General features: G+C 50.2%; 2 protein-coding genes across 12 annotated transcripts in view; one reads left to right on the plus strand and one right to left on the minus strand.

Moving 5' to 3' along the window:
• Positions 1–7,188, plus strand: part of LOC122387614 (flotillin-2-like) — a 29,482-nt gene extending 22,294 nt beyond the window's left edge. For 7 of the 8 annotated variants that reach the window (XM_043377962.1, XM_043377963.1, XM_043377965.1 and 4 more), the window contains 2 exons: positions 1,485–1,631; positions 4,294–7,188. In XM_043377962.1, coding sequence (XP_043233897.1) covers positions 1,485–1,631; positions 4,294–4,329 — 183 coding nt within the window. In that variant the 3' untranslated portion in view covers positions 4,330–7,188. The remainder of the gene's footprint in view (positions 1–1,484; positions 1,632–4,293) is intronic. The other variant, XR_006257630.1, reaches the window with a different exon arrangement.
• Positions 7,189–7,868: 680 nt separating this feature from the next.
• LOC122387612 overlaps positions 7,869–23,137 on the minus strand; it is an 83,194-nt gene continuing 67,925 nt past the window's right edge. For all 4 annotated transcript variants that reach the window (XM_043377957.1, XM_043377959.1, XM_043377960.1 and 1 more), the window contains exon 10: positions 7,869–8,470. In XM_043377957.1, the coding sequence (XP_043233892.1) occupies positions 8,349–8,470 (122 nt within the window). In that variant the 3' untranslated portion in view covers positions 7,869–8,348. The remainder of the gene's footprint in view (positions 8,471–23,137) is intronic.

Consider the following 23,137-nt stretch of genomic DNA (forward strand, 5'->3'; position numbering starts at 1 on the left):
TTGCTTCCAAATGTCCTAGCAACAGCGGAGGCTGAAAAATAAACAAAAGTAATTGTCTTATATCTCAAAAACAAGTTAACATTGTTCACTGAAATCTGGTAGATATTCATTTTTGCTCACTCTGAACCATGACGTGACACCGCTTTTATGCGAATTCATTAACTTTTTTGAAGGTGTCCCTTTGACACGTACTAATGTGAAGGCCGCGCTACACTACATAGGTATGTACATACATACATACATATGTATATACATACATGTGTACATATAAATAGTCATTTCCAATTATTAATAATAGAGCTCATTTCTTGTGGGTTCCAGTTCACGATGTTCGCGAAAACGTGCAGACTGCAGCCGTGTTGCCCATATAGGACCTATCACACTAAATGCAGTCGCACAAGCTTACATGCTGCTTATGACTAGCATTGTATTTCGTGTTGTCGCATATATAGTTAGTACTCTCTCTCTCTCTCTCTCTCTCTCTCTCTCTCTCTCTCTCTCTCTCTCTCTCTCTCTCTCTCTCTCTCTCTCTCTCTCTCTCTCTCTCTCTCTCTCTCTCTCTCTCCCTCTCCCTCTCCCTCTCCCTCTCCCTCTCCCTCTCCCTCTCCCTCTCCCTCTCCCTCTCCCTCTCCCTCTCCCTCTCCCTCTCCCTTTCCCTTTCCCTTTCCCTTTCCCTTTCCCTTTCCCTCCCTGTGTGTGCTCTGTGCTCCCTTCCTCCCTTCCTCCCTCCTCCGTAATCTCCTGTGTATGCCAAGGCATACCAACTCCCTTCCTTAGATCCTGTCCGTCAGCAGATTTTTCCACCTCAACCCGCTACTCCTTCCTTACCAGTGTCCGAGACTGCGCCAGCCGCGCGGCGGCACCTACCCGTCTTATATGGCTGTGGATAGGTGTATGAAGTTTTAGTTTCCGTGGTAACAGCTATGCTATTTATTGATATGTATCTGAACTATCGTCATTTTAAGTGCATGACTGTCTTATTATCGGTCATGCTGCCTGTTGGTGCTTGTTTACCATAAACAATAAACAAACAATAACAAGCTACCAGTTGGTTGACTGTCTCACTTGGTCTTGTGTTTGCTCTAAACCGTGTTTGTATTTCCTCCAACCACTGTATTTGTTGGCCCTGTGCCTCGTGCTATGTGCCCAGCTGTGTTCTGTGTGTCGTGTGCTGTCTTATGTCTTCTTTGTGTGATGTGTGCTCTGTGTGCTTTGTGTGCTGTGTGTTCTGTGCTCTCTGTGCTCTGTGTGTTCTGTACTCTGTGTGTTCTGTGCTCTGTGTGTTCTGTGCGCTGTGTATTATGTGTTCTGTGTTCTGTGTGTTCTGTGCTCTGTGTGTTTTGTACTCTGTGTTCTGTGCTCTGTGTGTTCTGTACTTTGTGTGTTCTGTGCTCTGTGTGTTCTGTGCTCTGTGTGTTCTGTGCTCTGTGTGTTCTGTGCTCTGTGTGTTCTGTGCCGGCTGACGGCCGGCCCTGTGTCGTCAGATTGCCGCCGAGATCTCCGCGCCGCTCTCCAAGGTGGACGAAATGGTGCTTCTGGGTGGCGAGGACAAGATCACATCGGAGCTGACACGGCTGGTCGGCCAGGTGCCGCCGGCGCTGAACGCCCTCACCGGCGTCGACCTCTCAAAGGTCAGTGACCCCGCCACACACACACACACAAGCAGCGCGCACACAAGATCACCTTGATCACCTTGTGTGCGCACACGCACGCACACGCACAGTGAGCACTTACCACAACTCTCCACTGTAGCTGACTGCTGTAACTGACCACAGCTTTCCACTGTAGCTGACTGCTGTAACTGACCACAGCTCTCCACTGTAGCTGACTGCTGTAACTGACCACAGCTGTCCACTGGTAGCTGACTGCTGTAACTGACCACAGCTCTCCACTGTAGATGACTGCTGTAACTGACCACAACAGCTCTCCACTGTAGCTGACTGCTGTAACTGACCAGTATAACGCCTTTTGGGGCGACTAACGGAGCGAGCGAGAGGGTGAGCCTTGCACGTGCGAAATTTCGAGGGGGTACCTCCAGCTGACTTGTGCAACAGCTCTCCACTGTAGCTGACTGCTGTAACTGACCACAACAGCTCTCCACTGTAGCTGACTGCTGTAACTGACCACAGCTCTCCAGTATCCACTGTAGCTGACTGCTGTAACTGACCACAACAGCTCTCCACTGTAGCTGACTGCTGTAACTGACCACAGCTCTCCACTGTAGATGACTGCTGTAACTGACCACAACAGCTCTCCACTGTAGCTGACTGCTGTAACTGACCAGTATAACGCCTTTTGGGGCGACTAACGGAGCGAGCGAGAGGGTGAGCCTTGCACGTGCGAAATTTCGAGGGGGTACCTCCAGCTGACTTGTGCACGGCAACCTACTAACCGGTCTCTAGCGATGTGCCAAATTTGAGCACAATCGGCCCAGCCGTGCTCGAGATCTGGAAGCGGCACCCTGCACGTGCGCACGTGCAAAATGGGTCCCAACTGACTTTTGCACGGCACCCTACTAACCGGTCTCTAGCGATGTGCCAAATTTGAGCACAATCGGTCCAGCCATTCTCGAGATCTGGAATCGACCCCTGCACGTGCGCACGAGCAGCAGCACCCCAACTCCGGCACATGGATATGCATTGCCTAGTGGGTGCCTACCTGCATGCCAACTTTCAGCGCAATCGGCCAAGTAGTTACCGAGATATTGCAACAATTACAAAAGTGACACCTCTTCGTTTTGCACGTGGCACGTGCATAATGGGTCACCCACATGCATCGGGAATAGTCCAATACTTGGTAGAAGGAATGAAGCTACCCTACAAAAATTACCGCATGTAAATCGGTCAAGTGGTTGCTGAGATATAAGCGTCGCAGAATCGTGACCACGGCCGGCCGGCCGGCCGCTCATACTCAGAAATTTCCGTTATTCTACGTAAGACTCCGCTCGCTTCGCTCGCTCCGTAACCACAACTCTCCACTGTAGCTGACTGCTGTAACTGACCACAACAGCTCTCCACTGTAGCTGACTGCTATAACTGACCACAACAGCTCTCCACTGTAGCTGACTGCTGTAACTGACCACAGCTGTCCACTGTAGCTGACTGCTGTAACTGACCATAGCTCTCCAGTCTCCACTGTAGCTGACTGCTGTAACTGACCACAACAGCTCTCCACTGTAGCTGACTGCTGTAACTGACCACAGCTCTCCACTGTAGATGACTGCTGTAACTGACCACAACAGCTCTCCACTGTAGCTGACTGCTGTAACTGACCACAACAGCTCTCCACTGTAACTGACTGCTGTAACTGACCACAGCTCTCCAGTATCCACTGTAGCTGACTGCTGTAACCGACCACAACAGCTCTCCACTGTAATTGACTGCTGTAACTGACCACAACTCTCCACTGTAGCTGACTGCTGTAACTGACCACAACAGCTCTCCACTGTAACTAACTGCTGTAACTGACCACAACAGCTCTCCACTGTAGCTGACTGCTGTAACTGACCACAGCTCTCCAGTATCCACTGTAGCTGACTGCTGTAACCGACCACAACAGCTCTCCACTGTAATTGACTGCTGTAACTGACCACAACTCTCCACTGTAGCTGACTGCTGTAACCGACCACAACAGCTCTCCACTGTAATTGACTGCTGTAACTGACAACAGCTCTCCACTGTAGCTGACTGCTGTAACTGACCACAACAGCTCTCCACTGTAACTAACTGCTGTAACTGACCACAACAGCTCTCCACTGTAACTGACTGCTGTAACTGACCACAGCTCTCCAGTATCCACTGTAGCTGACTGCTGTAACCGACCACAACAGCTCTCCACTGTAATTGACTGCTGTAACTGACCACAACTCTCCACTGTAGCTGACTGCTGTAACTGACCACAGCTCCCCACTGTAGCTGACTGCTGTAACTGACCACAACTCCCCACTGTAGCTGACTGCTGTAACTGACCACAACTCCCCACTGTAGCTGACTGCTGTAACTGACAACAGCTCTCCACTGTAGCTGACTGCTGTAACTATCCACTCTGACCACTGTTACTGTCCACTCTGTCCACGGTAGCTGTCCACTGTGACCGTCCACGGTAGCTCTCCACTGTGACCGTCCACTGTAGCTCTCCACTGTGACCGTCCACTGTAGCTGTCCACTGTGACCGTCCACTGTAGCTGTCCACTGTGACTGTCCACTGTAGCTCTCCACTGTGACCGTCCACGGTAGCTCTCCACTGTGACCGTCCACTGTAGCTCTCCACTGTGACTGCCCGCTCTGCCGCCAGGTGCTGTCCAAGGTGCCGGGAGCGGAGGTGAAGTAATCCGCTCCGACCGAGCAGCTCGGGCCGCCGCTGCCGCGCCGCCCTGGGGCCGGCAGCCGCGGCCGTCCTACCTCGGATGGCGTATGTCGACCGGGTGCTGTGCCGCCGCCGGGCGCCACGCAGCACGCGAATCTCATCCCTCAGCCTTGCCAAACCTATCCCGCACCCGGGGGGGGGGGGGGGGCAGAAGCTTCCCCATGCCCGTCCATCGACGTCAAACATAAGTACCTTGTCACACGTCGTTTTGACATATTCCTTTAAAATTTTAACAAAATCCGCCACAAAGTTTCTGAGAAAATGATGTTTTAGTGACGTCAAGTCACGCCGTTTTCGCTTCAAGGGCTGCAAAAATTCAAACGACTTTAACACCTTCAATTCTTAATCACGAGGTAAAAAGAATGTACGTGATTTTACTAGAGGTAAAAAGAATGCACGTGATTTACTAGAGTTAAGAAGAATGTACGTGATTTTACTTTTTCATTCAATTGAATGAAATAATGTTGTTAAATTTCAAACTTTGAAAATGTTCAAAAACCTATTTCTTAGGAAAAGACCGCTATAAAATAAAAATTTTGAATTTAACGAAAGTTCAACTTCGAGAAGTAGGTACGGTCTGCGGCCTGCGCACCTATATTCCAATTTTTAGAAGATTTGGTTAATTTTTTCGGATTTCAGTAACGTCACGACGCACAAAATTTTCAAAAACAAATTTTAGGGACTTGCCTAAGTGCAGGAATAAAATGACAGTATCGGATTCGATGTGAAAACTGCACCAGATTGATGCGTTTTTGGTCTCAAAATCAACTAAATAATTTGGCCTCAATTGACCTGACATGGAAATGAACTTCATGCACATATGGTCAATTTTACTAATTAAGTATGCCCAATGCCCATTGAGTTATATGCGTAAAACGACCCGGGAAGCATGTGCTGCACATATCCTATTCTATAGTTCGTCTTTGGTGACTTGACCTGACCTTCACCTTAGCAAACATTGTATGCAATGCTCATGCATTATGGTTAAGAACGTATTTTGGGTGACGAATCTCAGTAAATTCTTCGCCAACTGGGCTCCAAAGCTGGTACTGTAGAAACTCAGTATTTTTTACCCTCGACCTGACCTGTGACTAACTTGGGCAGAACAATTTGTTCTCAACTGTCAGACTTGTTGAGAGCTTTCAATGGCCGTTTCACCCGCCTTTCTGAGACCATCCTTTCGGAACAGCCCCCTCCCCCCCCCGCCCGTGGGCGCGCTATGGGTGAATAGTCGAGCGAGCGCGGGATAAAAGGCATTCTGGACCATTCTGCAGCACATATATGTGTATCAACCTTGCCTTTGCTCGTTTAACGGTTTAATCGAATCCGCCACGATAGATCAGTTTACTAACGCTCATTACGGGGTTTAGTATAGGAGTCGCTTACCAGTAGATTACCAGACATGACATAGCTAATCGCACAATATTGCTGCCATCGCCCCTTTTCAGTTAGTTGCGACGTCTCAACTCGCCTCCTGAAGTTGGTTTCGCACGCTATTGTTCGGAAAACACCATTCTTCTGCCGACTGTGAAGGCCAGCTGACTGCCGTACGTGCTATGTAGTAGCTGCCCCGTCGCGCGCCGTGTGGGCGGGGTGCTACTTCAGTACACTCAGCGCGGCGTGCGGAGGGGTGTGTGCGCGCTGCCGGGAGTGCCTGCCGCCGCGCCGTGCCGCGCCGTGCCGTGTCGTGCCGTCCTGTTCCGTGTAGTCAGCCGGGGAGCGCGCGCCGTCGGGCCCTTGGTCAGTCACCAGATCTGGCACACCTGGCCGGACGCTGCGCGCCCGTGTCGCCGGTCATTTTATCCCACCGCGAACGTGTTGAGCGGCTGGGCTCCTGGCCCGCCGAGTGAGCGGCTCATGCTCTGCCGAGTGTACTAAACAAATCCTATAGCCAGGATGGGAATTTTCCAGTCTGTCTGTCGCCTTTATCGGCAGCCCAGCTGTCTGGAATGGAAGCACGCTTACGCATGTTGACATTATCTTAGTTCTAGACTTGTGTATTGCTGCGTAGGCCGCAGTGTACATTTGACTGCAGAATTGGAATGAAGTACCACTTTCCACAGTCAATCAGTTGTCCGGAGTGGTAGTCTGTGCCCCACGGGCAGAGTTCACAGTGACCCAGCTCTCAGCTTAATTGCGTGATGAACGGCACAGACAAGCGCTCCAGTCAACTGATGGCTTCTGAAGAGTGGAACATCTTTCTGTACCTATCGACACCTTTTTTTAAACCCCACATCTGCTCTCCCGTGAATTTCCGGGAGGCACGAAAGATCTCCTTTTAAAAGTGTCCAATCGTCCGATCCTGATCAAATATGTGTGTTCGTAGGCTTGTTCTGGTATTGCTTTATCTGCCAAGACAGACAAACTTGAGAAAAATCGATTGATTGTACCTTTTTTGAAGGTCTCTAACCAACTTGTCTGAAATTCACCGGAGAACAAATGTGGGGTTTAAAAAAAGGTGTCGATATATAGTCAACCGTACATATGTTCTGGCGCCAATGTTTTGCATGTGTTGCATGTGTTGCATGTGCTGACTGCTGTTTTCGGGCAAGTAGCGGGCCTTTGCGGCGGATGTCTGCGGGCGGCCAGGTTCGGCGCGCCGACGCGGGGGCGCGGCCCGGCCGCCAGACATTGTTCGGTGGCTTGTCAATGTGTGCTGGGATTGTTTAGTGGCTTGGCAGTGCGTGCTTGGCCGGCGGCTAGTCAATACAAAGCGTCTGGGCCGCCGCTCGGTGGCCGGCCGGCGTATATGTATACCAATCGACAGGGAATATGAAAGGTGAAGTGCCTGGGTGTGGTGAATAATGACTAGTTTTGGTCGAGGCCAGGCTCTTTCCACACTGGACTTCGACGGTCTGTGGTGCCGCCTGGCGGCGACTGCTCTGCGCCAACTGCTCGACTGCGGCGCCGCCCGGGGCGGACTGCTGCTCAGGGGTAGGGGGGGGGGAGCAGAGCGCACGCGCTCCGACAGACTGGCATCCGGAGCTGTGGAGTCAATGAAATTTTTGGTGACTCCGACTCCGACCCCAGCTCCGACTCCGGCTGTTTCTCTTAAAGTCCATATCATGATAGAAAAGTTCATGTCTGAGATATTTTTGTCTTGTCTGAAACAATCCTTTGCCGGTTCCAAGATCTCACGTTGCAAATATACTTCATAAATAACTAGTAGCTATGCAGATTGCAGAACTATGAGCAAGGTCTAATGCAGCTATTGTCTTCTGCTTCTCGTCTAAATAACAAAATTTGCCTCAGCTTCGAAAAAAAATCTGGTATGGAAACATCAATGAACAACAATATTTTGAAGTGAACTTGTGTAGGGCACGGCTGACCTACACGAAATTGACTTCTACTCCGGAGTCTGATTTGAGTCGATAAGATGTTGGCGACTGCGACTCTGACCGGGCAGCCCTGCTGGCAGCTAGTGCCGGCTGACGTGGCGCATCCAGCCGCTGTGCTGCGCGCGGCGCCTCCCCGAGCCCCGGCCGGCAGCCACACGCCGCGCTGGTCTGCGTGCATGTATGTACTGCAGCGGCGCTTCAGTCGACAAACACACCGGCGGGACCCGCCGTTACATGGTCTCGGCACTCTGCGACACGCGCGGCGGCGACCATCAGCTCAGCGGAGCGGAGCGGGGCGGCCGGCCGCTGCCCCGACCCGACCCCAGGCCCCGCACAGCCAGGGATCTCGGCAGTGTCCGGTGCGCGCAGCAGGCGGCGGCCGCTCATCGCGCCGCCGCGGCAGACAACGACACAGGCGCGGCGCGGCGGCCCAACAGACACAGACGCACGCCTTAAATCTAGCTTAAAAATAACATATCCGAGCCACCTGGACAGAGCATCACATCACATGAACGCGCGGGCGAGAAGGTGGCGGTCGGCGGCGGCAGCTGCGGCGCGCCCGGCTGACTAGGCACGGCCGCTGCGCACCCAGCCGCTACCCGTGGCCGGCGGCGCGCCGCCAGTGCTGAGCGGCCGGCGCGGCGCCTAGCCGATGTCGGTGTGGGCCAGCGCCGGCTCGGAGCCGCCGTGGCCGGCGCCGGCGCCGGCTCTGTGCCGCTCCAGGATGCGCTCCACGTACTCGGGAAGGTGTCCGGCCACGCGGTGCTCTGCCGACAGGGGACGCGGCGCCGTCAACGAACCGCTCCCCGCACTCACTGGGTAACTCCCCGCACTCACTGGGTAACACCCCCCCCCCCACACTAAAGCGCTGTGAATGTCAAAATCTATGGAGTTCTCATGCGAGTCTTTTATCCCAAGGAGCCGCTCACTGTGAAAGTCATGCGTCGCAAATCAAGTCATCCAACCTACCTCTCGTTGCAAAGTAACACTCAAACGCAGCCGACCGCTCCGACCGCCTAATTCAGTGGTGGCAGTACGGCCGGACAAACCAGTACAGTACACTCACCTACTAAGTGAAGTTCGCCCCCCGACGGCCCAGCGTTTGACTGGAGCGGTAGACTGCGCCGTCTTACACCCAGGCTCAGCGGCACAGCACATCCCTCTGGCCTCAACGGTAGACTGTGCCGCCTCACACCCAGGCTCAGCGGCACAGTATATCTCTCTGGCTTCACACTCGCTACAGACGCGTTTGACCGGGTCAGGGACGCGCCGCGCTGGTTGCCTTATCGCTCACAGTCACATATCTGTGGCTAGGGGGCCTGCTGCGAATCGCTGGTCTTTCTGTGTCGACTCGAATATGATGCTTGTAAGTGGTCACGATCGCATTTAGCTCAGTGAGATTAGTTATAGCAATTTATATCGTTTATTTTCTCGCGGGTGGGGTGGGGGGGGGGTGTTTGGCCACACTTGCCAATGTTTGTGTGTGTCTGTAACAGATACAGATACAGATACAGATACAGATATATTCGAGCCAGATCCACACATTGGAGTGGCTTTTCACAAGCTCACGTCATACGATGGGGAATATCATGGGGAGGGGGAGTATATCGAGCACACATCCACGCATTCACAAATCACAGTACGTATGCTCAACATAGACACACACAATCTAAGCATCTTGTTCAGGCATTGCTCGCAGCACCTTCATAGCGTTAGCTCTGAAAGATGACACCATTGGGTCAACTTTGAGCTGGTTGAGTCGTGCCACTCCCCTGTAGCACAGCCGCCGTCGGCCTGCCTCCGTCCGAATGGACGGGAGCGTGAGCAAATTGGCGCGCCTTGTGTCGTGCTGGTGGCGATTGCTCGCCTGGCGCCCTATGGTGCTGCTCAGTCGCTCAGGCTGGGAAGACACGATAGCTCGCTGTACAGCGCACACGGTATGGTAGTCAATTAGTCGCTTGGCAGATAACCATTTCAATTCGCGCATTACAGATGCCACACTGTCGCGACGCCGCTTGTTCGACACGACCCGGGCACAGAAGTTCAGTACTTTTTGGAGCCGCCGAAGTTGCGTCTCTCCGCACGATCCGTAGACGGACGAACAGTATCGCAATACCGAGATCACTAGTGACTGGACGATGCACTTCAAGGCAGACCTCGGCACAACATGACGTGCATGCATCAGTGCTATGAGCATGCCAGTACATTTCTGTGTAACGCTGTCGACATGCGGCTCAAAACTCAAATGACGGTCCATCGTCACTCCGAGGTTCCTCACCGTTCTAGACTCAGTGATTGTGGTCGCACAGAAATCCACAGTAACAGGGGCCAAACCGCGGAGCATTGCTGGCGTTCCTATCACGAGCATCTTTGTTTTTCCTGCGTTCAGTTTCATGCCGTTATGGCAAAACCACTGAAAAACGCAGGAGAGCGCGTGCTCCATGCGTGCGATCAGCTGATCTACATCACATTTTCTGCCAGTAACCATGAGCTGCGTGTCGTCCGTAAATTGAACGACGGTGACGTCATCAGGCACACACAAGCACAGGTCATTTGAGAAGAGCATATAAAGAACGCAGCTGAGCGCTCCGCCTTGATACACACCGATCTCGTTGGGTTTGCTATCTGACAGGAGACTCGCACCATCTGCACCCCTCATCTGCACCTGCTGCGAATGATGCGCTAAATAGTTACGGAACCACTGCACATCGACACCGTATACCGACAACTTTTCCAGTAGTTTTGCGTGTGGGACTACATCAAAACATTTTGATAGATCTAATAGTACCAAAATACAGATTTGTCCATTGTCCATGGCTTGAAGAGCCATGTCAGTTACAGTATGCAGGGCAGTTTCGGTGGATCGCTGTTTGCGATAACCGTGTTGAGCATCGGAAAGCAAGTGGTTATCCTCTAGATAGCTTGACAGCTGGCCCTGAACAATACGCTCCACCAGCTTCATAATCGCTGGTAGAATAGATATGGGACGCGTATCAGACGGTTTCACAGACGTCTTCCCCTTCGGAATAGGGGTCACTAGTGCGTGCTTCCAATCACGCGGCACGACACCAGTAGCCAGGCTGGAATTCACTACGTTTAGCAGTACGTGGCCCTTGTTTGTTGATTGGGGCTTTAGGGCGCGCCGACTGCTAAGGTCATTTTGCGCCCATAACGTCGTACTAATAAAACAAGTGTGCCACAAGAAAGAACCTTCTAGATACTAAGACTAGAAAGTAAGACTCGATATAAAATAGCAAGGTAAGATAAAACAGCGCAAAGGTGTCGTCCTAGACAACTGACTAGATGAAAGGACTAGAGAGGGCTAGTTGGATTGGGGTCAGGTCGAGTATATCACTTGGAAGTTGATCGAACGGATAAAAGAAAAGATGTTGCCGGATAAAACCCAGGGTGACTCGTCACCCAGTAAGCGGCGGATAGTGGTACCCGGAGCGATGCGCCCGAGGTAGCGTGTCCGGTTCGGTTCAGCGAGAGGACAAGATAAAAGCACGTGAGAGACAGTGAGAGGCACGGTACACCTGCGACAGGTGGGCTGCTCTTCTCCGCGGAGGAGATGACCATGCGTGGCATACGTATGGCCGATGCGCAGCCTACATAAGACGACTTCGTTATGTCTGTTACTTTGCATGGATGACGACCAAGGCTCGAGAGTTGGCTTGATATCTCTCAGCTTACTGCTCGCGCGCGAGTCCCACTCTGCCTGCCACTGCGAGAGCATGGAAGATCGTACGACGGGATAGTAATCCCGGGCAGGCAGAGGAAATCGCCGAGTGTAGGGCGCTGCGGCAGCGCGTCTCGCGGCGGCATGGAAAGACTGAAGCATCAGTACGCTAATACCATCCTAACGGAAACTGCGGCGCACAGCGACGCAAAACTTGGCACAACTTATGAATTTCGTATCGTCTCTGGAATTGTTGACACCTGGTCACATCATAAAGTCAGGTCAAAATGCTCCTCTTTTTAGCAATGGCACCCGGATACAGGTGAATAATGGCACACCGAATCACAAAATTCCACTCTTGACCCATTTTATGCCCCTGAAGTCATCTCACATCATGATACGTCTCCGTAACCCTCGCCGGCACGGGCGAAGTTGATGCACCCGCCACCCCCCCCCCCCCACCCAAGGCTTCAAGCGAATAACTCGCGTAAAAAGCAGCCGATTGCGACAAAGCTTTCAGTACCCTCGCATTGATCAATTTCACATCTACCCTGAAAATTTCATGACCCTGACCAAAATGACCGTTGACATGTGACCTACTTTCCGAGGCCATGTTTGGCCGGAAGCGCGATTCGGCGTATGTCGGCTCGCATTAGCCGCGCGTTTGCAAGCTTTTCGTGGTTTCAAACGTTCATACATGTGATTTAGTGCTGCTCCCATGCAATAGGGTGGATGGCAAGGTCACCTGAAGGTCAGGCCAGGTCAGGTCATTGATCTTTGGTGACCTCGGCTCACTTTTTCGAGTTTTACATGTTTCTATGCTGGTTTTTGGAGATGAATTCGAATTTAGAAAGCATTTGAACATTTACAAAGTAGTTTTGGTTTCTTCGTAACATGTTACGAAGTTGTCAGAGGCGGTTGACAGGTACTACGAATATCCGTCACGACCCCTACTGGTTGACCTGACCTGACCTGACCTGACCTGGTCTAAATGCTTAAAGACATCCTCTGTGATCAAAAGTAACACGATATTCGTGATCAGCATCCCCCCCCAAAAAAAACATAGCAGAGACACTCAACCAATTATCTAGAGCCTTAAAATTGGGCATCATCGGCTTTCTCTCGTCACGGGCAACACGCTCGTTTTTTAAGCGACGCTCTAGCTCGATCAGGGGCCAAACGGCAAGGGGGGGTCCAACCGACCCCCCCCCCTACACTTTAGAAGCTGGCAAACGCCGCACACGTGCGAGGGTTAAAAATGGGATATGATCGGTTTCCTCTCGTGACGGGCAACACGTTTGTTTTTTCCATAAAGCTCTAGCTTGTTCAGGGGCGAAACGCGAGTGGGGTTGTACCCCCCCCCCCCCTTGTGCCGTCGAAGGACGCAAAATGGCCTGTGCCGGCGAGGGTTAACAGTTTTTGACAATGTCTTTAGATAACACATGATAGAACGCTAAAAAACACCGATGCGTTCAGTTCAATGATAGGAATCGAATGATAGGCACAACATGACCTTTTCTATGAGCTTGACCTGAGATCATTTTTGTAAATTAAATTTCAATGTATAGTTCATTTGACGCGTCTTCACGAAAGAAACGCGATTCCGGTTAAATCAACGTAATAAAAGCATGACGCATAGACCTCTGTATACATGGACTGGACACAGAAAATCCGGCCATGACCACAACGGCCCTAAAAGTAAATGCTTATAACTCGAGATTCAGTTCACCTACGACATCCATTTTTTTCATCGCCGCATAGCCCCATTCATTGAAAATGATGGGGATCATCCGCCGAACCGATGCGGTGTAACGGGGGAGCACCAGCACGTGGCGCGTGAGAGATGTTTATGAAAATGGCGTGACAGTATCTCGGGAACGGCTGGACCGAATGAGTCCAGATTTGGCACACAGCTAGGTATTACACACCTGCCAATAACGCATGTCCCAATTTTGAGGTGCCGATGCACGTGCGCACGTGCACACCCCTTTTTTGTATCTCAGAAACTACTCGTCCGATTTCGCTCAAATTTTGTATACAGGCAACAGCCTAACAACCATTGCTGGTTCACACCTCAAGCAAGGGGTGCGACTGCCCGTGCGCACGTGCACACCCCTTGTTCATATCTTGGAAACTAGCCGCCCGATTTAGCTGAAATTTTGCATATACCCAAGTGTCTTATAACCATTGCTGGTGTTCGTCTCAATGTTGAGGTGCCGCTGCACGTGCGCACGTGCGCACCCCTCCATTATATCTCGGAAATAAACAGTTCCATTTCGTTAAAACTTTGAGTACAACCATGGTCCCACAACTACCGCTTATTCACACCTGAATAGTTGATATCATAACTAAAAATAACAACAAACGACTTAAAACTGTTGATCGTGTAATCCAACACATTCTGATCGTGGGAATTGTATGCGGATAAATATCCGGTACTTGGTGAGCATTTGAGCTAATTTCCTATGCTGTTGTATTCTAGGATACTTGTTCTCAAAAACAGTATTAAGAGAAGAAACGTTAAATCGGTTTTATTGCTCTGAAAGGGAATAAAAGTGCAACGCTCATGACGGACCGTCTTAAATAAATTCGTCTTAATGACGGCGACGGAAAAGAGCACGTGACTTTCTGTAAAGTATCATTAGCATTATTCCCAGACCTACGTGTTTTGTCATAAAATAGGCATAAAACTGGAATTGTACATTTAAGTTTCACTTTTAAGTGTTTCATATTGAGGACTTAGCATTAGTTTCGGTTGAATAATTGGTGTCGGTGTGCATACAAACTGATACGTTATTAGATGTCACAAGTAGAAGGTTATTTGTTGAACAATTGTTCGTTTTTTAGCTGCATTTTGGAGAAGACCATTTACCTACAAGATCCCACAGGAAGAGCAAGCAAACGTTCCTGACTGACGCATCGTTACATCTATACACTGTGGTTCCATCCACCATTAGCCAGATCCTTCCAAGCGTGAGTAATGGCATGCTTTATAACTTGCTTCATTGTTATTTGTCTTTGCTGCTTTTTCTCTGGTATGTTTGCTCGCCAAAGTCGGTATTCAATAAACCAGATTAGTTACTGTACTGCCTGCCATGGTTGGAAGGCATGCTCGTAGACAAGATAATCAATGTCATCGAATTCGAATCAATCTATTTGTGAGTGTCATTGATCAAACTGTAAAATAGTAATCTTGACGCATTTACATCCATTATTACTTTTAAGTCGTTTGCCTCTCAATGCAGGTGTGCTTGTAGGACGTAGGTTAATATCAAGTATCACTGTGTAAAGGCAGTTTTGCAATACATAAATCTATCCTAAACCTTACTTTTACAAACACATTTACTTGTTCTTGTCATGCTATCGTAATGACTTTGTGGATCATGCTTGGCGAGGGCCGCTTGTTCTTAAAAGTAAAAGGTTACCGCCAAGCACACATTATCCTATAAAGTGTGACCGACATACTTTTTTCTCTATTTCTTTCAGTGACGCCACTCACAGAGATAGTCAACGAGCCGCCAACGAACAATGCCTCCAGGATAGCACATCATCGAAATGCCAACTCCAGGACCAGCAGCAGTCGCCGACATGATGTAGGAGGGAAAATTGATCAGCAGTGTTCGGTGCTTGCTGAAGAGTACAGTGACCTTAAGCATTATTTGGCACAGTGAGGCTGATAAAGCCTTTGCTCCCGGGTGTAGCCCACGATACAGCTCCACAGGCTGACCGGATGTGGAGAATCGTTGCCTACAGCGTCGTTCATCGGGATGCGTAGACGGGACACTGGAGCACGCAGCCGCTGTCCTAACGATCCCGCTCTCCGCCATCTGGCTGCTCCAGCGGTAGCTGCGTGCGACTGTCAGCTGACCGCTGCATAGCCCCGCACAGGCCGTAGTAGCAGGGATCGAGCCGACTCCGGTCGCCGCCCAGCAAACTATTCTGCCGGCCAAGGTCCTCACCGAGTTGTACGGCGCACGCTCTCTAAAAGAGTGGCTCATTTAGGAGACTGATAGAAAAGGAGCGACAAGATCGGCCGCAGTGCCCGGTAGGCCGGCGAGGCCGAGTCGCTCCGCCGATCGAGCAACTGCTGACGCCTTTGAGTCGAGGCAGCTCCTGGCTGGAGGCGCTGCGGCCCAAGTGTAGCGCCTGACGGCTGACGGCAGCACAATACAGCTGCAATGGGCCCCAGCCCACCGTGGACTCGCCGACAACGAGAGGGCGGACGCCCTGGCCAAGGAAGCGGCCGGGCTGTCCCAGCAGATGACCCCGGTTGACGTCCGCACCCTCACGCAGGTCGTTGCGCGGTCCACCAAGAAGAGGTGGCAGGCGGAATGGCCAGCTGGCTGGTATCGCACCGTCATGGGGGACCGCGCCCCCGCCCCGGGACGAGCCGCCACCAGGTAGGAGGCTGTTGATATCCGCCAGCTCCGGTCGGGTCACTGGAGACGATCAGAGCAGTAACTCCACCGGATTGGACGAGGATCAACGACCGAGTGCGCCCAATGCGAAGACAAAGAGTGTCCAGCGGGCCGCTGCCTGGTCTGCGGTGAACCCGCGGACACCCCGGCGCACGTGCTGCTGGAGTGCCCGTGCTTGTACAATGTACATACGTCCCCGGCTCCGTGCGCTGGGAAACATCATCAGCGCGACCCACGACATCCAATGCGACGATGTGGTGGCGGCCTTGGCCACCGGCTACATGGCCCACAAGGGCCGTGTATCTGCTAAACGCTACCGCGTGTACTTTTCTGTCATCATTTTGACGAACACCCAGACCGCACAAGGGACACTGCATGATGATCCAGTTTAGCAGCCAAGAGCTCAGTAGCCGTCAGCACATCTTCTCGAGTGATCTCTAGCACATCTTTTTCGAGTGCCCTGTCTTCATGGGTGACTGATTGGGGGAAAAAAACGGCACCTCTTCCACCCGAACAAGTACCCAACAGCTCTTCCCGGGATTGGGCGGTTCAACAGTGAGCCAGTTTTCTCGAAAAAAAAATCGCACAGCTAATTGATAAAGCGTCCGCGAGTGAATCCTACATTGTTGTTAGCTCTGTTGTTTGCTTTGCTGTTTGTCATGTAAAAATGCTACATCGTGCAGCTGACCAATGAGTGGGTACCTACTGGTTTATGAGCTGCATTTTTTTTTTCGGTGCTGAAGAACTATCAGCTATGTATAAGTGTGCTCAGTCTGATCTGCAATACATATGTTTTACAATGCATGTGCTTTTACTGCCAATTAACTTCATCGTTATACAGAAGTTCAGTCCCGTTCGAAAGCAAATTTCTGGGATACCAAGTGTATGAGTCGCTAGTGGTTAAGCTATGGAGTACATTGCTGCGTAGAAGATCTCAGCAGAACGGAACTGCTAGTTTCCGAGCTACCAATTAGGGGTGCGCGCGTGGCGCGTGCGCACATGCAGCGGCACTTCGAGCTTGTGACGAGAATCAGAAACAGTTAGCTTTGCTCTTGGGGAGGCATAGACAAAATTCCAGCTTAATCGGGCGGATACTTTCTAAGATATAAACAAGGGGTGTGTACGTGCGCACGTGCAGCCGCACCTGATAATGCAGAAGCTCAGTCCCGTTTGGAAATAAGTTTCTAAGATACGCAAATGTATAAGTCGCCAGTGGTTATGGAGTACATTGCTGCGTAGAAGATCTCAGCCAAACAAAACGGAACCGCTAGTTTCCGAGCCACGAATTGGGGTGCGCGCGTGGCGCGTGCGCACGTGCAGTGGCAATTCAAGCTTGCGATGAGTATCAGGAACGTTTAGCTTGGCTCTTAGGGAGGCAGATACAAAGTTTCAGCTAAATCGGGCGGCTAGTTTCCAAGATATGAACAAGGGGTGTGCACGTGCGAACGGGCAGTCGCACCCCTTGCTTGAGGTGTGAACCAGCAATGGTTGTTAGGCTGTTGCCTGTATACAAAATTTGAGCGAAATCGGACGAGTAGTTTCTGAGATACAAAAAAGGGGTGTGCACGTGCGCACGTGCATCGGCACCTCAAAATTGGGACATGCGTTATTGGCAGGTGTGTAATACCTAGCTGTGTGCCAAATCTGGACTCATTCGGTCCAGCCGTTCCCGAGATACTGTCACGCCATTTTCATAAACATCTCTCACGCGCCACGTGCTGGTGCTCCCCCGTTACACCGCATCGGTTCGGCGGATGATCCCCATCATTTTCAATGAATGGGGCTATGCGGCGATGAAAAAATGGATGTCGTAGGTGAACTGAATCTCGAGTTATAAGCATTTACTTTTAGGGCCGTTGTGGTCATGGCCGGATTTTCTGTGTCCAGTCCATGTATACAGAGGTCTATGCATGACGCCATAGGTTATTACAGAAAAACTATCCGCAAAACGTCAAATTTTGAAAGTTTTTGCCCTCTGGAGTATAAACCATTTACTCTAGGTCCAATCTGAGAAAATACACAAAAAAAAACTCAAAGAGCTATTCAATGCGCTCTTCTACGGCGCTGTAGCTCTAACAGTTCCAGACTTGACTTATGCGCCGCTTGTGAGAAGTTGTCAAAATGGGGAACCAGAATTCGTGATAATTTTAATGCTGGTGACCTGCAGTGATGGAATATTAACCCATGAAAAATCCAACAGTGGGCTATAGATTGCTTTTTACTGCGTCTTTTTCTTTTTTGCTTTCTTACCTTCCGAGATAACCATGCGTGGTCAAATACTTGTGTGGCCCCCTCCCTCACCCTCCACCATGGTAACGTTGGCTGAGAGGCCCACCTGTCAAGTGCTCGGGATTCACCGACCACCGGCGCCACGCAACCACTCGACCCTTTTCTCCGAAGCGCCAGTGAACAACCTCGCGACCCACGTTCTCCCCGGCCTCGCAGACAAGCTGTGGCTGAGCCCTCACCTCGAACTGGTCACATGACTGACCTCGCCCGAGGCTCGCCAAGTGACCAAAGCGCAGACTGGGCGCCGCGGTGCCATGGGGTCGCCACCTATCAGAACAACAGTTTCACTGCGATAACACTCGAAAACCACCACAGGTCCGTGGCGCTGTGGTTAGAAGGTGGGCTTGTAATTGAGAGGCGGTGCGTTCGGATCCTGCGGACGTCGTAACTTTTCTACAGAAAGGAGATCCGTGCCATTGAACTCATAGCTGGCTGTATGAACTCATAGTTTCCTATATGTCGTTGCATGCCTTACCTGTTAACGCGTAGCATTACTTGAAATTATCTACTAGTGTGTATAGAAAGGAAGCATATTGCAGCGACTTCATTAGATAAAGCCCAGTTACTTATGTCTGCAGAGAGATGTCATCAAGGATGCTGAGTGGTGTCAAGGCATGCCGCCAACACCTCCGCACGTTCCACCATTTACGCAGGCTTTGGCCTGCAATTGCAAACTGTTATTGATACCTACGCTGTCATCCCACAGCCGTTAGTTATAGGTCGTGGGCCCCGGACCTGGCTCCGCCTTGTGTTTACAGTGTTAAGTCATTTACCACCGGTCGGCCGGTCACGTGACTGACCTAGCCCGAGGCTTGGCCGGGTGACAGAAATGCGGGCCGCGTGCTGACTGATCGTTTCGCTGAGTTCGATGCACCTCCACGGGCGTAAAACGCTGGGCTGCGCGGGCCTACGAGGGTGTGCCGCAGCGGCAGAGATCGTACCGATAGTGGGATGGGAACGTCCCGATAGGACAGCCCGTCCTGCCGCTCAAACGGTCACCTCACCCCGGAAATGGTGTAATCGAATGAGGAGTTTCCGTCACCTGCACCGGTCGTGTGGTGGGGTGACCGCCGTCTGGAAAGGGAAACGTGAGGAGCATGATGACTTCGTCCCAAGGAGGACAAGAATTAATTTAATGCCGCGCTAGGAAAAACAAGTTCCCAACAAAAGCAATCACCCCAGCGTGGCCCGAACACACAACCCTCCAATCTATAGTCCAGCACCCTGCTGCTACGCCACGGAATACGCACAGACCAAGGCACAGACTCCCAATTTGAAAGTAGATAAGTTTGTCAGAAGCCGCGGAGGTGTATCAATTGTGGGCGAAACGATCAGTCGGCACGCGGCCCGCACTCTGGTCAGACAGCCGGGGCTCGGGCTAGGTCAGTCACGTGACCGACCGACTGGTGGTGAAGGACTCCACACTGTAAACACAGGCGGAGCCAGATCCGGGAGCCAAGGATGTAACTAACGGCCGTGGGGTCAGGGGTGCCAGATTATGTGTGACAGGTAGGGCCTTGGCCTACAGTTTACAAATGCAGGCTTAAGTGAAAATGGTCCTTGTTATTGCATTGGTGCAACGAGCAGAGATGTTGGCGGCACCTTTGACACCATTTACGTAACATTTAGGAAATGACATGTCTATGCAGTTGAAAATATCTGGGATCTAAGTAGGTATGCAAGTCGCTGCAATAGGTATGATTTTCTATTCTTGATAATTAAAATAAATGCAACGCATAAACACTAAACAGGTAAGGCACGCAACGATAAACACGAAGCTATTAACCAATCAGCTGTCAAGTTACAATAGCACAGATCTCCTTTCTGTAGAAAAGCAACGACTCCCGCGCGATCCGAACACACGACAATTCAAAGGCCAGCCCGACGCCATACCACAGCGCCACGGATCCGCGGGCTGACCCGGCCCGGCCGGCTGCAGTGTCGATAGGTCGCGACCCTATGGCACCGCACCGCCCAGCCTGCGCTTGGGTCACTTGACCAAGCCTCGGGCGAGGTAAGTCATGTGACCGGTTCGAAGTGAGGGAACCCACACAGAATCCAGTAGTGAGTGAGATACGGAGCCCCGGGGCATAACCACGTGCCTGTAGTTAGGGACTTGAACCACCACCAGGGTCTCGAGGGCCGAAGTTTATACGCGGACAATTTAAATAAAGTTTTTTATAGTCTATATTACCTATAAAGTTTATATAGTTATCCTACAAAGCTGCACTTGTTTGTGGGCGAGTGGCTGCTGGCGGTGGTGGGTCTCGTGATGATGTATGATTGATGCGTTTTATAAGCAATTAAATAAATAATCAGGACACAAGAGACGGGCCAACACAGAAGTGAGAGCAGACTTTGGGTTTGTTGCTTTTCTCACTCTTTTTTTTTAGCGGGATAGTCGGGTTGTTTTCCATTGCCGCGCAGTTCCTTTCAAGCGCTGACGGATTTGTTCAGCCGCAGCTTGGCTACGGGCAGGGGAGAACGAAGGTCGCGAGGTCGTTCACTGGCGCTTCGGAGAAAACAGCTGAGTGCAGTGGTTGCGTGGCGCCGGTGGTCAGCGAATCCCAGCATCTGACAGAACCAAGGAGCTGTTCGTGACCGTTTCTCTCACTCTCTCTCTAGACCAATGTCAACGGCCCGATATTTCGACCATTGTGTCAAGGCCACAGGTAGGGTTCGCTAACGGACCACCACGGAGGGTTTTTGAGAATATAGAGATATTATTCTGATAATTTTAATGTGAAATATTGCCAAGAATGGGCTGCAAAGTGCCGACATGGACCACAGCCCAATCTAGCCGTCAAGGTATTCCATATTCTTCATAAAATAGTTACAATAAACACAGTTATAGCATAGTTATAATGAGCCTTGTATTAGGCATACTATAAGAAAGGGAGAAGGAAAATTAGGAAGGAAATTTCGAATAAGTATGAGAGTGGTTCAGATGTTCAGAGATTCTGAGGGCAAGGCAGAAGGATGCCGTGTTTTGAAGCTGCACCGGCAGTTTTGTAGCCTATCCGGATGAGATGAACGGCATGGCATCGCTCTGGCACGGTTCGTCGGAAAGTCAAATCATTCACAAAAGAAACGACATATACCATTCGAAAGCTGACGGTGGGACGATGCCATAAATGTGTTTTTATCGAAATCGTTTGATGGCCTTTTTTAAAAATTGTGTTTTTGTAAAAACGTAATAATTCTTCATTCAACCAGCTGTCCAGGACATTCTTAAAAACATATGCATGTCTGTTTCGTTTTCCAGGGAAAGCTGAATGCCAAAGAAACAATATGTAGCAATAAAATATCCTCAAATATTAATATGCGCTTCTCACAGCCGGCAACAGGGCGCAATCACACAACTGAGCGTCACGATGGATCAAAGTCATCCACACAGACGACGTGAAATGACCCTTAGCGACTCGCCGACCCACCGCTACACAATGATGCAAATGGGGTTCACGACTCACGAGTGGCCATAAATGCCGAAAAGGCCCAAATTTCAAGTTTACCTTATCGAATAAATCGTAAAATGGCCAGTCAGGCAAATGTTTGGAGTGTCTGAAAAAACATGATTTTCATGTTTTTGTCAAGACCAACCTCGTGTATGATTGTCAGAAGTCGTGACATTTTCTATGTCGTAAAATGACTGTCAGATACTCGCAACTTCAAACGCCGCTAGCGTGCGTTCATTTCATAGAAATGGCAAAAAAAAAACATATATATATATATATATATATATATATATATATATATATATATATATATATATATATATATATATATATATATATATATATATATATATATATATGGCAATGATCCACAAAGTCTTCTGCTTTTAATGCAGGGTCACAAAAAGCCGTATCTCTTTTGGTTTGCCGTTTATCTAACTATATGTCATCATATTGCAATCGCAGTTTTTTATTTATAAATATTTGCTTTCGTTTCACCTACAGCAGTTTACACAGTGTGAGCCCGTTAGTGCACCATACCATAGCATTCCCTAATCATTTCTAAGCCGTACTGTGAAAGAATGAAGGCGCTAGCACAGGGCTGACCGGCGCTACTAAAGTTTTCGTCCGTTGCGGTCGGGTGCCGCGGCGCGGTGGTCGGCCCGGCGCCGCGGGCGGGCGGCCACAGCGGGGTTTCGTCGGTGCATCCCTCTGCTGTTCCTAAACGAAGTGTCCTAGCGCCTCGCGACAAAATCCAACGGATTGCTCTTGACAAGATATCGCGAGTGAGCATATTACTTTTGAGTTAAGGTCAATATTTGACCCACTTATAGCAGGTCAAAGTTAAACGTCTGTCGAAATTGCAATCCGCCCCGACTGCGACACCCGACCGCAACGGACAAAAACTTCAATAGCGTCGGTCTGCCCTGTGCTAGCGCCTTAATTATTTCACGGTGTGACTTAGAAATGGTTAGGGAATGCTATGGTATGGTGCACTAACGGGCACACACTGTGTAGACTGCTGTAGGTGAAACGAAAGCAAATATTTTTTAGTAAAAAACTGCGATTGCAACATGATGACAAATGATTCGATGACCGCCAAACCAAAACAGATGCAGCTTTTTGTGACCCCGCATGAGAAGCAGCAGGCCTTAGGAATCATTGTAATGCATAATTTTTGCAGTTTGTATTAAATGAACGCACGCTAGCGGCGTTTGAACTTGAAAGTATCTGAGTCATTTTACGACATAGAAAATGTCACGACTTCTGACAATCATACACGAGGCCGGTTTTGACAAAAACATGAAAACTATGCGTTAGGCGGCACGGGCGGACATCGATAGCAGCGCCTCTATCGGTCACTAGGGAAAGCTGGGCTGTAGGCGACGAAATACCGGCTGAGTTGTCACAAGTTAAATAGGTTTATAGACATCCGTCTTGTGAAAAAAGTTGAACTTTTGCCTTCAATATTTCTACAGGCAATTTTAGAAGAGCCTTCACATAGATTACAAAACCGTTTCGATTATTTTATTCACTTCAAGCCTTCCCTATTGTTCTTGATGATGCGGGAACTATTTCTAATTAGTGTTTCTA

The sequence above is a fragment of the Amphibalanus amphitrite genome, unplaced genomic scaffold (assembly GCF_019059575.1).
Source record: "Amphibalanus amphitrite isolate SeventyFive unplaced genomic scaffold, NRLGWU_Aamphi_draft 000292F_arrow, whole genome shotgun sequence".
NCBI lineage: Eukaryota > Metazoa > Arthropoda > Thecostraca > Balanomorpha > Balanidae > Amphibalanus > Amphibalanus amphitrite.